Here is a 16,852-nt window from a genome sequence, read left to right on the forward strand (position 1 = left end):
TTGTTCAGCAGAATGTACGTAATAGGCTACTACTAAATTTATTAAAACCTTATTTTTAAGGAATAATCATTCAATATTTCTTCAATGTTTTAATTGTAATATTAAATATCCCCTTTATTTTAAAAAATAAGATTTGTTTAATTTTCATTAATTAAAAGATAAATTAAATGAATGTTTTATGCCTTAATGTAAATACACAACAGAATTTCTGAGGAAAAAAAAAACATAAGGCTATTGTAAGAATAAATGAAACTTGTTTTTTATACTTTCAAATAATTAGACATGCTAAAACACAGAATTTGGTAACAGTAAAACTTAAGGTTGGAAAAAATAAAACATTTCATTGGGCCCTAAACATGTAATTTTTGTAAAAATTAAATTTTTGTCAAACTTAATAAATTGATGTTAAATTGTTTAAGTTCCATGATTTTAATTAATAAGACATGCTTTGATTAATACAATTTAATTCGACCATTAAAAAAAATTAACTGAAAAAAGCGCCCCCTTAAACCTAGGGGAAACACTGTGGTGATTAGTAGTAAATCTCCAGCATGTGCTTTCAGATGGAGCGGCATTTACTACACAGAGCCGTAGTTCACTGACAAGCTACACAAAATCGTGTTCAAAATCGGCAATGAATCGCCTGCGATTTTGAACATGATTTTGTGTAGCTTGTCAGTGATCTACGGCTCTGTGTAGTAGATGCCGCATTCGATTTTTTGCCCAGCCCTAATTGGAGATCTGCTTAACTGAAAGAAACAAAAAAGGTAGTTTGCTACCTTTTAACAGGTCCCACAAAACATAAATATCTATAAGATAATACCAGCAATTTAAGTTCACATTTATAAAGGTGGACAAGTTCACACTCTTTCACTCATCTATCAACAATCTTCTTTTGACAAGAGCGATGAACATAAAAGCAGTCTGAGCCGGTTTTCAGCCATCTGTGTCAGAGCACCAACCCGCATTGTTTTTTTCTGAAACCAAATCAACCAACATGGCCTTGCCAAAAGAGCACTACACGGTGATACTTGCACAGGAAAAAAAAACTAAAGGGAAAAAAAAAGTGGGGGAGGAAAGGCCCACCAAGTGCATGTGATTGCAGTCATTAACACCGACAGTCTCTTTAATGCACTCGGCAAGCAAGTCACTGATTAACCAATCCTACCTCCCCAATTTTCTCATTTCACAGGGAACTTTAAAACCCTGTTAAGAGAGGGCAGATCTATGGCCACCTGTGGTTTGTCTCTTGGACTTAAGCTTAACATACATGAGGTGTGCATCATAGCAAAAAGGAGGGGCTGCACTCAAAACAAGTTCCTTGCAAAAATGCTCTCCAGCAGCATTCCTTTTATTTCATTCCCCTCTTCAACAACCCCCACTAGAAGCTCGAACTGCAGCTGGGCATAATTTATATCTGTGCTCCTCCACATTATATGCATGGGCGGGGTTTGGAGGGGGTGTATCTGTGGCAAGTAACGGAGCACAAAGACACTGTGAGGGTGACACAGGATGCGATGGGTTGGTAGCTGGAGAGGTGAGCGGGGGTTAGGGCCGTAAAGCTGTTCCATTTGTGTGAACTGGTTCTTTTACACAAGGCTGTTGTAATAAACGATTCATATTTTTCTTTCTTGCTTTATCGTGCAAGCTCACCGATACGGGGTCAAAAACTGTTGCTTGGGGAGAGATGTGCGTTCTTCTGTGTGTGCTCTGATGTAACGCTCATTTCACCCCAAATTTGAAGCGGTTACCGTTAGAAGGACTGGTTCGACGGCAGCATTTTAGTGCACAGACGAAAGCAAGAGCTTGTGTGCGCTAAAAGTCACAGACAGTCAGAGAAGGCGGATTTGGAAAAAGAAAAAAGAAAAAAATAGAAAAAAAAAAAGAGGAAGAGAGAACTTTGACCTTCACTTCCAGACCTGCTGTCACCCAGTCTGCCTCCAACACTTGTCTGCATACCAGCTGAGGACCTGCAAGAGGGTCAGCTGGGGCAAGAAGCCATGAAACTTCACTGTTCCTCTAGCAGAATGCTTTAGATGCTTTAAAGCACAATTATCACAACCATGACACCGCTATAGTACGGAGGAAGCTTTACTAGATCTATTTCCTGAAGGTGATGTTGAATTGAGTACTTTTATTCAACAAGGATGCATTAAATTATCAAACTGACAGTAGAGACATTTATAATGTTACAAAAGATTGCTACTTTAAACAAATGCTTAAATGTTCTTTTAAACTTTCTATTCAAAGAATCCTGAAAAAACATCATAAAAACAAAAATGTAAAGAAGCACAATTGTTTTTAACTGAGGAATGTTTCTCAAGCACCAAATCAGCATATTAGAAGGATCTTGTGAAGACTGGAGTAATGATCGCTGAAAATTCAGCTTTCCTAAAATTTTAAAATAACCGTCTTTTATTTGCATATATTTCAAAATAGTTCATTCCTGTGAAGGCAATGTTTTACAATATATATATAAAAAAACTAAATACTGTTTTTACCGTATTTTTGATTAAATAAAAGCAGTCTTGACAAGCATAAGAGATTTCTTTCAAAAAACAAACATACAAATCTTACTAACCCCAAACTTTTGAATGGTAGTGTATGTATACTTGAAAAAGTACTCATTGACATAGGGGAATGGGGACACAGACTGAAATAAACTAATGCAATAGTCTTCTAGATGAAGAAAAAATTTATCTCATAAGTTGTCATGTCATCGTTGGTGCTAAAACTAATTTTGACATTCCCTCAGGGCTGATGATTTTAAGGTTGTATATCCTGAGGCTCTGACGACTGCCTGTAGCCACATGGGAAATAGAAGTGACCTGAAGGGAATTACAACGTTAAATCTGCTACCAAAAAGCCTGAGGATTCAGAGAATGTGGCTTTAAGCAGCAAGTTGTTATACGAGTGGGAAAAGGCTGCTTTGTTTAAAAAAAAAAAAAAAAACGAAATGGGGAAATGGCACAAAAACGTGCATGAATTGCATGCACACCAATATTAACAGCGGATGTGATTATGAAAGCGTCTATAGATATTTAGAAAGGTCTAATAAAACACTGACAGAGAGGTTCAGATGGTAGATTTTTTTCTTCATTATTTCCACCACTTTGTTTGCTGCCCATATAATAAAAATAAAAAAAAATAAAAAAAAGTTTATAGAAACTTTATGGAAAAAAAAAAAAAAAAAAAGAGAGAAACATGCAGCAAGCCCATAAATTTAGAAAACATTTAAATATATCTAAACTCTCAGAGAAACAGCTTCGGCCATTAAAGGCCAGCAGTTCTGATTTGAATATTAGAAGACTCATCCATTCCAAGCTATTCATCTGAAACTGTTTCTCCATCTTCTGTGGCAGGGAAGAGGGGGATGGTCAGCGAGAAGGGGGAAAAAAGCCTGCTTGTTTTGCAGCACAACAGGCCACTGCAGCCCTCCTGCTAACCCACGGCTAGTGAGGAGGGGTTGGAGGGAAAGGGCCTGCACACAGCGGTGCTGTTCCTGGCGTAGATTGAAAGCATGTTGTCAGATAACTGAAATACCAGCCTTGAAATCGCTGTCCAATGCCAGTGTTTGTGTGCAACACTTTTGTGCGTTTGTGACTGACCCACATCTACTGCGATCCTACACATTTGTCAAAGCCAGTCATTGGCTAGTTAGTACCAGGATGAGTTGCATGACTTTATAATTGCTAAAAACTGAAACAATTAATTATATTCATGCTCATTTTTTATGGATTTTCATGTTCATTGTATCATTAAGGCCCACAGTTGACTTTTCCAAGTTTCATTCAGACACATACTAAGGGTATGAATCCACAGATATTTCAATTGGTTTATTGCTGTAGTGTTAAGGTGTCTAAAGGCCAAGGTAAAGCATTCCAATACCAAAACAACACTATTTATCATTCATATGCATTGGTGAACATAGCTAAATGGATCTTGTATGTATATCTTAGGCAGTACACAAATGATTTAAATCCATTCCGCAAAATATGCTATCATGTGTCATACTTGCATTGTCACCAAATTACAATTTATATCTAATTAAAGCATAAAAATGAATACAAAATTTTTTTTATTTGGCTGAGACATAAATAAAACAAGATGAAAACATCCCCTTATTGTTCGTTTAAAGTGCCAAAAATTGGTTATGAGAAAGAAGTTGCTATCGAAAATCCCGTTAGTTCAATAAAAAATTAAGTGTACTAAATCGATAAGAATTTCTCTGAACTCAATTTTGAAGCTTATGTAACCCTAGCAAACAATGTTTTCTCTGAAATCACTCCAGTAGTTTGATAAGGGCGACGTTATGCATTGTAAGCGACTTTGCACTAGATACGAAATGTTTACTGGAACAACATGTTGGATTCAAACTTTTCTCTGTGGACAAAAGAGGAACCGGCACTTGACTTTTCGATTTGATGCAACTAGTGAACAAGCCCCGGCAACCACAAGAAAAGGCAAGCGAGATGAAGCCTAAAGCGACTACAAAGCAGTCACATATCTGCTCACTGAGTGGACCGACACACATTAAAAGCTGCCATCTTAGGTTAAAGACTTGAGAGGCAGCGAGACAACGACGATACCATCTTCAAACATTTCTTTGTTAGATTGTTAGTTTTAAATAACTTTCTAAACACTAAATATTTTTGTAAAAGTTAATTCAAACGACAAAATACGGATGTGTTTTAAAACGGCATCAAAAACACTACAGGATAAATGAGCTTTTCCCCCCGTGTTCGTGGCTTCAGAACGCTGTTAATGAAGCAGGTGCTTTTCAAGTTTCGTGCGAGGCTTTAATATGGAGTTTAGATACTAAAACCTGATCGACTTCACGCATAGTACGAGATAAACAAAATCGAAAACTTTTGAAAACACGGAAACTCGTCCAATAATAAACCAGGTGCATTTTTTCAGTTCCCCTCAAATAAAGTGTCGTCCGATCCTCCCTCCCTCCCTTTAAAACCCGTCTACCTGTTGAGAGGCAAAGGGGACAAAAGAAACGTGAGATGAGTTGTGTCCAGCTAGCTAGTTAGCTTGTTGTGAGACAATGAAGTCGACGCTGTCCGTCTCCTACAGCAGATCGGCCACTTCAAGTGTACTAAATCGATAAGAATTTCTCTGAACTCAATTTTGAAGCTTATGTAACCCTAGCAAACAATGTTTTCTCTGAAATCACTCCAGTAGTTTGATAAGGGCGACGTTATGCATTGTAAGCGACTTTGCACTAGATACGAAATGTTTACTGGAACAACATGTTGGATTCAAACTTTTCTCTGTGGACAAAAGAGGAACCGGCACTTGACTTTTCGATTTGATGCAACTAGTGAACAAGCCCCGGCAACCACAAGAAAAGGCAAGCGAGATGAAGCCTAAAGCGACTACAAAGCAGTCACATATCTGCTCACTGAGTGGACCGACACACATTAAAAGCTGCCATCTTAGGTTAAAGACTTGAGAGGCAGCGAGACAACGACGATACCATCTTCAAACATTTCTTTGTTAGATTGTTAGTTTTAAATAACTTTCTAAACACTAAATATTTTTGTAAAAGTTAATTCAAACGACAAAATACGGATGTGTTTTAAAACGGCATCAAAAACACTACAGGATAAATGAGCTTTTCCCCCCGTGTTCGTGGCTTCAGAACGCTGTTAATGAAGCAGGTGCTTTTCAAGTTTCGTGCGAGGCTTTAATATGGAGTTTAGATACTAAAACCTGATCGACTTCGCGCATAGTACGAGATAAACAAAATCGAAAACTTTTGAAAACACGGAAACTCGTCCAATAATAAACCAGGTGCATTTTTTCAGTTCCCCTCAAATAAAGTGTCGTCCGATCCTCCCTCCCTCCCTTTAAAACCCGTCTACCTGTTGAGAGGCAAAGGGGACAAAAGAAACGTGAGATGAGTTGTGTCCAGCTAGCTAGTTAGCTTGTTGTGAGACAATGAAGTCGACGCTGTCCGTCTCCTACAGCAGATCGGCCACTTCTAACCAGCCAATTACCTCTGCGCACGCCTGCCTCTCCAACGCACAACCTTGGAGCCGACCAAACGATTAAAATAAAGCCTTTCCCCAGCCCAAAAAAACAAGTCACATCTATGAATTGTTAGTAATAAAATACAAAAGAGCTTTAACTCATATAAACGAATAAATAAAGAAAACGAGGGAATGACCATCTGGCCTCAAGCAACCGTCCCAGGGATCTATATTGTCCTTCGGACGAACGCACTTTTCGACTCGCTTTCCTATTTCCAAAAACCATTTCGAGGCTCATCCAATGTACTACGCGAAAAACACAAGCACGGCAACTTTGATGTTATCCTTACGTGCAGTTTTGTGCGCTTGAAAACTATTTTTGAGTGTAATTGTTGATACTAGGGGTCGGGGATCTCCCTCATTCAGCTCGGCCAATGACTCACCTCTACGTTCAAACCACCTCGTGTCTAAACAATTAGCTTGCTAACGAACGCTCACTTTACGTGATTTTGAAAAAAAAAAAATTTTTTTACCAATTCGTGAAGGATATAAAGAGTATAAGCGTTGTTTTAGACCTTGAAGAAAATTAATTGTTTGTACGCAATTTAACTAACATTTCTCGCTTCCACTCCTATAGGGGTCCGTGCGGCTCTATACAATGCAGTGCGTGTGAGCTAAACCAGCTAATGTTAGCATGTGCTCGAGCTACTTTGAGATTCTTCGAGAAGTTAAAACACAAAGAAACGAAAACACTAGCGTGCGGTTTCGGTTTTCCCTGTGAACATTTGAATTAAAACAACTTTTCGCTGTTTTACAACACAGTTTATACCGCGGGTACCACCATGGTAGAAAACAAGTTAAATGTACAGTCAAAAACACTTTTCTCACAATGAAAGTACGGGTATAGTTGTACAACAATGGTAAAAACGTTTGAAACGAATTAATAAGTTTGTGTACGACTGATAAAGTCGGTGAATCTATATTGTATCATTAAAGAAAGGCGATTCCTTACCCTACTCAACGCGGGTCAGTTTAGGGTTTTCACCAATTAACTCCTCTTCGTATATCCCGAAAATCCGTTTAAATACGTGAATAACTGGCGAAATTCAAATTCAGTCGGTAAAGTCGGCGTCTCAGCGTCCCGTCCCCGCCGACTCTGCTTCTCTCCTTTGTGTTAATTTCACTCAATTCGAGTTTAATCCGATCGATCCAGGCAGTCGCGTTCTCGTGTCCTCTCCTCTAGACACTCGCGCTCACCTTCCACAGGCAGGGGGCGCGTGCATGACTTGCGTGATAAACATGCGTGCGCGTGAGTGACCTCGCCGGACTGTGACGCAACTGCTTTTAATAAATAAATAAATAAAATATATTTTTTTCTTTTACTTTCCAGGTCTTTATAAAAAAAACGGTGAACCGTATTGTTTCGATACTGCAACTTTTCGTGGACAAATTCTTTAATATTTTCATACTATATTTCGCGTTTTTGAAACTTTATAACGTTTGTCATGTTTTATCTAACAGCCCTTTTAGTAAAAGAACGTCATGCGTAATAATAAACCCTTGCTTGTGTTTTATCTTTAAGTTTTAAAGCATGTTTGTGTGCTACCTGAGAAACTCGTGTAGAGATCGCAATGTATAGCTGTTTTATATGTAAACAAATGTGTGCGCGAATCATATACATTTTTTAATTTGTGAATCATTTTTGCCTTTAACAGTTAAAAGAACTAAACAAGACAATTAAACATGCTGTGGTTGCTTTTCCATTCACTACTTTACAATTATTAGAACAATTATACGCAACCAAGCAACACATATACAAGCGGAATTTACCTGTATCGTTGACCAGCCAATCACTGTTGGCGGCGGTACCCCGGATGTTCAGGCCTGCCCTTGATCTTTATGTCAGATCTATATGCACGTAAACATATTTGGGTTGTTGCATTCCTCTGGCGCCATCACACACAGTGTTTTGTTGTTATAAGTTGTATTATCAGATAATTTCACTTGAACTAATTTTCTATGCAAAAAATTAGACACGAATAGTATGAAAACAGCAAATACACACACACACACACACATATATATATATATATATATATATGGAAACAGATTATTTTTTTTGTCGTATGCAAACCACCACAAAGCTAGCCCCTGTCGCACAAAAAAAACCACACACACATATGCAAACTCAGTTTAGAAGGTTTTATTATATATTTTTTCGTGATAGCATTTAATTTGAGAACACAGCAAATAAAGTCGAGGGTCACAAAGTTACTCCAGGTTTGGCTTTATCACACCCCTTTCACAACAGACAAGATGTTCACCATAAATCTATTAACAACATAGTGCCAAGAGAAAGCAAGTCTTTACACAATCACTCAGACACCTAAATTAATGTGGATCTGCACTGACTTTACACAGCGGACTGCATTGGAGAAAATTAACTTTGAAGAGAGGGAAAAAAATAGATACATTTATATGCATACAAATGCATGCATATGTGATGACTTGTATGGATATATAGGTATAGGCATGTATGCGTGAATGTCTGTCTAATGGATAAGTGAGTCTAGCCTTATCATATGCAATATACAATTGCACGTAATTACTGAAATGATCCTGTGTAACATGAATGTGTTATTTTTTTCTGAAGTCCCTAAATCTTTTAAGGCAAACAGCAGATCTAGTTTTGGAGATGTGATCCATATCTGGAGCCATGATTTTAGAACACAGGTAAACACAAATTTGGCATTAAAATAGGAATATAGAGCCAGAGTTTCTATACACTGAGGAGGATTGAGGGCACGGATACGAGGAGTCAAGGCAGATGGCAGGACCAAACTAAAATAAATGAAGTAAAAGATTACCTTAAAATGGTGTCAAAGCGGTTTTGGAAATATCGCAATACTGTTGCAGTTTCAAGCTCTATTCATACAGTATAGAATTTAAGCAAATTCAGTACAGAATTCTAGCTCGGTCAACATACACCAAAGCAAGAAATGATAACTATATATACAGAATGTGAATGATAAATACAGATTTAAAACAGTCCTGCTTTTTTCTTCTTCAAACTTCTTCACTTTGATAACAGCTGTTCCTTTTTTAGACCAGCTCTACGTTCCTTTTATTTTGACTTCAGGGTTCACCACAGTTTTCATTGAATTCACCCACATAAACTGATTAAAATACTATAGATGACTTTTGTAGCGTTTAATACAGTTCAGCTTGAAGTCAAATGGGCAAAACAAAAAACAAACAAACAAACAAAAAAACAACTTGCTGAGAAACAAACATGAATATATTTACCATAATAACTCCAAAGCTGCTGTCTTTTTCTTTACTACTAACCATATCATGTCTGCTGTAGCCCAAACAGGCTTCAGGAGTTTGTCAGGAGGTTTGAAGTGGACCTGGACTTTATAAATATTTTCTTTTTTGTATTGTTTTGGACAGCCATCTAACATATGATTTGAATCCGGGGCCTGGGCTGTGGGAGGTTAAGAAAATGTTAGTGAGCCCGACCAGTCCAGTAGAAACGTAAGGGGCGGAGTGGGACGTGGAGGTGACTGGAGGGTAAAGGGTAGTACTCAGCAACAGCCCCCTCCGGCTTGCTGTCCTCCCTGACTGCCGCCCATCGTGGAGTTGGTGGCAGCATGCTGGGGTCCAATCTTAATGCCGTTAGCCTGCGCACACAAATCAAACACATGTAAGACACTTACCAACACTCATTTCCATTTCTGATGACAAGACCTCACATAAGTTAAAAGAACTCATGTGAAATGATGGTTATTTTGTACTGTCAGATAACTCTGTATTAAGCAGAAAATACCAGCCCCTGTAGGCCTGAATTAGTGGGCCACTTTTGTCAGCACTGAGGCGGGAGAACCTCTAGAGTGTTATTCCAGCGGTAACACAGACACAGGGAACCTGCCAAAGCTTTAAAAACACACACACCCAAGCTGGTGGCACTTTCATTCATCACACAAAGGTGTTCTCTGTGCCAACTTTTCCCTTAAGCGGGCTCACGTTCAAAAACGACACGCCGTAGCAAGACTGTGCTTTTGTAACATTCTCAGGAAACTACATTGCGCCAAATCTGATTTATAGTGATCTGAGGTGAGCTCACATGTGAGCCTTAAGGGTTCCTGGCCAGGATCTCTATCAGCTGATGTGGTTTGGACTCTGTGCCCTAACCTAAAAAAACCAAAAACTTTTCCAACTACTCCAATAAAATAGCTGCAGTGGGCGCACCTCCATCTAATGGCTTTAACTTACAAGATGTGGGGAATTTATGTGTTGGCTACCAGCCAATAGAGAGAAACTGAAGGGCCGGAGGGCTTGTGTGGAGCTTTCCCTGGAGTACATCTGCTTTCCAGGTAAGTCATCGTCCTGACCCTTCATCTCACTTCAGTCGTACATGCATTTATACCATTTTACAAGTATTCACTACCATTACATTCCTGAACATTTTATCGGCTGTTACAATGCCTGAAATCACATGCAAACAAGTATAATAATAACTGATATGCTCCATTGGCTATTACATCTGAATTTGCATAGATTTGAGGACAACAATGTGGCTACTGTGGGAAAACATCACCACAGTGCAAAAGGTATCAATCATCCAATGTGAGACTAGAATATAATTTTACTCTTTTATTAAACCTATTTTTTGATGAAAAACAATTAAGTTTTTGTCAGCAGTAATTTCTACTAAAATTAAAGGTAAAGCACATCATTTAAGTACCATCAGCGTCACCAAACTGTTAAATTTGGAGAAAAAAAACAGGAACACAATTTGGATTAACATATAGCCCCTATTAATATTAAATAGGGAAACTAGCAAGTATTTTAACACATAAAAAAACAATTACATTCACCATTCTGGATAAGGTTTGTTAATCTATCTAAAAGCTAATCAAATTGTGCTGAAAGTTTCTAAATCTACCCACCAGACCATACATAATGGATTTCAGTGTAATGTTACAGGAAGTCTTCTTGACCCAATTATTTTTAACTTGTAACAACAAACAAAGAATGTGCTTCCTTGTCATATGGGTTACCTCGTTGTTTATATCAAAGACTCCCTCCTGGATCTTTTCATAAATTTCCTTGGCCGTGTTGATAAATGCCTGAAATACAAAGAACCATATTTTAAACAGAACCTAAATGAGACCAATGCAAACACAACCAATACTGAACACAAAACAATACCGCATACTGGAATCAATATAAGTCATGAATAAATGAGATCAGCTTGACATTTTCGAACTAAGTCACAGTTTTTACAAGTTGATGGCTGGTGCCCCCATCTGGCTGAAAGTGATGGTGTGTATTATTATTGGAATCAAGCACACATTGGTCACCCAGAGAAAATAAACATGGCCGTGTGCACGGTTATCTTTAAAGTGTTAAGACCTGCCACTGGCACTTTGTAGCCTAATTAACAGAGCTGCTTTGCTTTTTGGTGCAACTGCCTTTCAGCTCTCCAGAGCAATCAGTCCTCTGCGGCTCAATTACCACCGAGAGAGAAAGAGATGTTTGAGCCAGTGCCGCAGATGTGTGCGCTCATATTCGTGCATGTGTGTGTGTGTGGCAGGGAATCTATGAATATGCATGAACCTTAAATAGGAGATTGAAACGTCATAAAGGTGTGGGGGAAGGGTCAGGAGAATTCACACGACACTAATGAGACAAATTAATCATTGAGTCATCTTATACTGGGAGGATGGGGGAGGGACTTCCACAATTTAACACCCCCTTTCTTTTAAAGCCATCTCTAAGCCCTGCTTTAGCTTCTTGGCTTCCACCACAGAGATCCGAAAGTTTTTCTCCCCAGTCTGTGTCCCTAGGGTGTTATCTATATGCACGTCTGTGCACATGTTTTCACACAAGAAGCCAAACATAAATCACGACACAAGCACTGAAGACCTCTGAGCCACACAAGTGCTGTTTTACCTCTTCTACGTTTGATGCAGTCTTTGCAGAAGTCTCCATGAAGATCAGTCCATGTTCTCTGGCAAAGGCCTCGCCTTCCTCTTTCTTCACCTCTCTCCGTGACTCCAAATCACTGCCATGAAAAAAACAGATCAGATTTTAATTCAGATTATACTGGACTGTGAAAAACTGCCATTCAAAAGTTTGGGAAGTGTGTAAGATTTTTTTAAATGTTTTTAAAAGTCTCTTATGTTCACAAAGGCTGCATTTATTTAATCAGGAATACAGTAAAAGCAGTGCTATTGTGAAATATTATTACAATCTAAAATACCTGTTTTCGATTTTAATACTTTAACAGATGTTATCTACAAGTTCCAAAAAAACCTAAAAGCCACGTCAACTGATACTATTATGAAAAAGGAAAATTTTAACTGAGTAAATGGTGTACATTTGTGCATTTGACACCAGGGTTTAGATCCATAAGTCATTTTAGAAATGTCCAGTACTGTAATTTCTCTTATCTCATTTACTGTAATTAAATGGCTATGTAACAAAAAATACAAATAAAATATACAAAAAAAATGCATAAGCAATTTATATCAATATGTACAACATAAATAAATAATAATAACAGATTATTGGTACCAATCATAATAAAAATAAAAATGATAATGCATACAGACCTTTTATTTCCGATGAGCATGATGACCATGTTAGAGTTGGAATGTTGACGAGCATCTTCTAACCAGGTTGTCAAGTGGTTAAAGGTGTCCCTTCTGCAAATATAACATACATCCACACCACAAATAAATAAATAAACCTAGTGAATTAAACCAGAATAACCTTTACTGAATCTAGAGTAGACAACATAGTAAAGCAATGGAGCAAAGCAGAAATATGACATCTTAGTGTGTCTCACCTTGTGATATCATAAACTAGCAGAGCCCCAGCTGCACCTCTGTAGTAGGACCGGGTGATTGAGCGGAAGGACTCCTGTCCGGCCTGAAACACACAGAGATCACACCACCAGTAATAGTCTGTTTACGAGGAACCATCAGGTACCAACAATGTCCACTGGGTATGTTGCGTCTTCACCACAATCCCTACAGGCTGGTGTTGCCCTAGGAACACCAGCTCTAAAAGACCAGTGTCTTCTCAACACCGAGTCTCCATCCCACAATGCTTCTCTAGTCTAGAGCATGACGCCTGTCCAATATGCTGGCCCCCAGTGCATGGACACCGTTCATCGACGTGTCAGTGTAAGATGGCCTCTGGTCAACCCAGCCCCTTTGACAGCAGGCAAATAAGCCGGGAGCACGTATTTGAATTCAATAACCCATTCCCTGGGGCAGCTGTTAACATTAGAGTTAATGGAGCCCATTGTGAATAAATGATGAATGATCCCGTTATGCCTGCCATCTGCTGGAGTGAAAGGTTACAGGAAGGCCAGACATGCAGATTTCTCCTGTTACTTCATCCAACACTCCCCCATCTTCTCTAGTTTTATCACACAGCTTGCTGAAATAACCTTGAAATAAATTATTTATGATGCATTTAAAGACACACTACAATCTAGGTGACATCATCGCAACAAAACCACAGCGAACCACAACTGCATGATTACCCCTAATTATCCCAACATTTCATTTTTCATAAGACAGCCTCACCCATGCAAACCCCCTATAAACAGGAAAACATCTTATTTAATGCTTTACATGACTTAATTTAACTTGCACAGGGACATCATTAAAAATAAATAACTGGTGTGCATCTCTTAATTACTTTTTAAAAGACTATATAAGTGTACGAAAGGAAAGAAAACAAGACATTTTGATGTATAAAACAAACACTGATGCTATGACCACAATATCATGGACATTGATATGTTGTCTCCCTCTGCTGGCCAAAATGTTTGTGCAGCTGGGACATTTTCTTTCACCAACATTGTTCATGCAGTTTCTTATACAAGGAAGATTGAACAAGTCTGCTCCTGAATATGTCAAAATATTGACTGCTATACTGTAAAAACATTTATACATGTTGGCAAAGCACTGATCCAAGTCAACTGAGAATGTTTTGAAAAGCTCTCATTTAAACAAACACTCAATTACATGGAATGCTTTTAAAAATAAAGTACTTCTCAAGGTGGCATAGTTTGAAAGACATAAAATGTCTACGTGATTCACTGAAATATTTTTTATTTAGGTCTTTCCCTATGAAGAGATGCAGCTGTAATCACAGAAAAAAGAAAGAAAAAAAAAAGGGAAAGAAAACATACACAACCTTTCAAAGGTTTAAGAAATTATTAAATTGATCAAAAGTGACAAAAGAAGTATATGATGTTACAAAAGATTACTATTTAAAAAAAAATGCTATTCTTTCGAACTTTAATTCTATCCTGAACAAAAATGCATCATGGTTTCTTCAGATATTAAGCAGCACAGCTGCTTGTTACAATGTTTCTTGAGCAGCATACTAGAATGATTTCTGAAGATCATGTGACACTGAAGGACTAGAATAATGGCTGCTGAAAATTCAGCTTGGCCATCACAGGAATAAGACACATTTTAAAATATATTAAAAAAGGGAACAGTTATTTTAAATTGCAACAATTTTACAATATTACTGTTTTACTCTGTTTTTGATCAAATAAATGCAGCCTTGGTGAACATAAAAGACTTCTTTCAAAAACATTCAAAAAAATTGTCTGTAAAATATTTTTAATGTTACTGTATACAATCATGATTAAATATTAAAGAGCACTTAAACACTTTAAAAGAGTGTAACTACTTTCCTGAAAAGGTGATTATTTCCTAGGTGTATGTTTCTTGCTGTATTGGCTAAAGTTAAAGGTAGTGATTTTTTTCCCCCCTTAGCAGTACTAGCATAAATTAGCATACTGCCAGACAGATGAGTGAAATAGGTGCCTTAAGAAATCAAATTTTCTCCCTGTCAATCACTTTGAACCTGGCATCAGGTTTGTTGACATGTCTTTGGAGGGCAGGGCTTTAGAAAGAGAGCATGTGGTTGAAGCAAGGATGCAGGTTAGCCCCTGCTGGTTAAAGCTGTTACTACACCATTTGGCTGCAAAGAGCATCTTCCGCCACTGACAGACAACCAACCATTAAAAAAACAAAAACAAAAAAAACTGTGGATTCAGAAAAAATAAAAATAAAAAAACTGCTTTTGAAAGTAACATTTACTTACAGTAGATAATTTTGGGAGGGCTCTTAGAAAGGTGAAATTTCGGCAGTCTTTGACATCAGAGCTCAGGATAGTCACTAGTAAACTGCATGGGACATTGTTATTGTCCCAATCAGCATGTGTCTCTAGAGTCATTAGTCACATGACATTCAGGTTCAATGTCATGTGACAGCTCAAAGCAACCTGGCAGCAGAACTGAACTCCCATGAGCAGCCTTAGGCATATTGCTGCATTAGCATTTTTGTATGGCCAAATCTGTCTAATCAGGAAATGCACGTTCCCACAACACTACCTCTTTCATATATCAGCCATAGTAACACTCACATCATTTACTAAGGGCTAACCAACCTGAATAATCAGATGAGATCAAAACAAACTTAAACCGCAGAGCAAAACAAGCAAAATCATTTTCTTCACAGATAAGGTACATGAAAAATCAGATGATTTTAATCTTACCGTATCCCAGATCTGAAGTTTTATCTGTTTGCCATCTATAGTGATCATTCGCGCACCAAATTCAACACCTGTCAAGACAAATGAAGGCAGAGCTTGATACATGACTCATGTGAAAGCACAGGGCACTGAACATATCACCTCAGATTTGCATCAACAATACTGATCAGATCTTTCATTTTAAAGCATTGATGATATAAAACTTGACAATACAGTTATCAAATGCCAACTTTAAATAAATCTGAATACATATATTTACCCATGGAGTAGATAGAGCCTGTTCAACCACACCACAAATTTCACTATTATGTGCTTTCAGAAGGTTCCTTACAAAAACACTTCAAGGAGACTGGCACCAGTCTGCTTCTTGTGCTAATGAGTAGGGTTGGGTATTGTTTGAATTTTATCGATTCCGATTCCTCTTATCGATTCTGATTCTTTTAGATTCCCAGTTTCGATTCCAATATGATTAAATAATGATATCAAATAGGGCTGGGTATCGATTCAGATGTCCCGATTCGATTCGATAGCTCTCGATTCGATTCGATTTTTTTGATTACATTCAGTGAATATAGTTAATACAAATGCTATTGATATTTCTAAAAAATGAACAGTAAACATCAGTTTACAAATGGTGAATTAATAAAACGAAATTAAGAACCACATGCCTGTATTTTAAACCTATTCTTTTTTTTGTATAGGGTCCTTTTTTAAACAATAATAGGGCCCTATAAAATGTTCTTAATTTTTCTGGTAATCAGATGAAGGCATAAAACATAAATTTAATTTATCCTAATCAAATGAAAATTAAACCCTTTTATTTTTTGGCAAACAAAGTGCTGCACAACAGAGGTTTACTGTTAAAATTAAAAAGAAAACAGATGTGATTATTCCTTTAAAAATAAAGAAATATTTATTAGCAGTAGTAGCATTGAGTCTTAAGACTGCTAAATAGTAATATATTCTGACAGTAGAACGTTAAACTAAACTTTTATTTTGACGGGTTGCCGTGAAGAACTTGCAGCTGCCGTGTATGTGATATGACGGTAGTTTTCTCAAATGAAACGGTAAAATGCTAATGAAGTGACTCTCAGAGCAGCTGGAGATGACATTCCTGTTCATATCATCATATAGTGAGACAGCAGAAGCTGAAAACACCGCGAGCGTCATCCACGCTTTAGTATGTGTGTAGTAAACAAAACAGTGCGCCGCGCCATCCACCATTCATTCATTGTGGAAATCCTTCCGCAGATTTATAGTATTACTATAGCACTTCA

The 16,852-nt window shown here is 37.7% G+C and overlaps 2 protein-coding genes across 2 annotated transcripts in view; both read right to left on the reverse strand.

Moving 5' to 3' along the window:
* LOC107718105 (chromodomain-helicase-DNA-binding protein 7-like) overlaps positions 1–7,269 on the reverse strand; it is a 109,198-nt gene extending 101,929 nt beyond the window's left edge. Inside the window, exon 1 of the mRNA XM_016525057.1 lies at positions 6,994–7,269. The gene's annotated coding sequence lies outside the window, so the exon portion shown is untranslated. The remainder of the gene's footprint in view (positions 1–6,993) is intronic.
* Positions 7,270–8,277: 1,008 nt separating this feature from the next.
* rab2a (RAB2A, member RAS oncogene family) overlaps positions 8,278–16,852 on the reverse strand; it is a 14,818-nt gene continuing 6,243 nt past the window's right edge. The window contains exons 3-8 of the mRNA XM_016525058.1: positions 15,579–15,646; positions 12,838–12,920; positions 12,602–12,694; positions 11,940–12,051; positions 11,045–11,113; positions 8,278–9,664 (exon numbers count right to left, since the gene is read on the reverse strand). Coding sequence (XP_016380544.1) covers positions 9,569–9,664; positions 11,045–11,113; positions 11,940–12,051; positions 12,602–12,694; positions 12,838–12,920; positions 15,579–15,646 — 521 coding nt within the window. The 3' untranslated portion in view covers positions 8,278–9,568. The remainder of the gene's footprint in view (positions 9,665–11,044; positions 11,114–11,939; positions 12,052–12,601; positions 12,695–12,837; positions 12,921–15,578; positions 15,647–16,852) is intronic.

The sequence above is a fragment of the Sinocyclocheilus rhinocerous genome, unplaced genomic scaffold, assembly GCF_001515625.1.
Source record: "Sinocyclocheilus rhinocerous isolate Xijiao unplaced genomic scaffold, SAMN03320098_v1.1 scaffold480, whole genome shotgun sequence".
NCBI lineage: Eukaryota > Metazoa > Chordata > Actinopteri > Cypriniformes > Cyprinidae > Sinocyclocheilus > Sinocyclocheilus rhinocerous.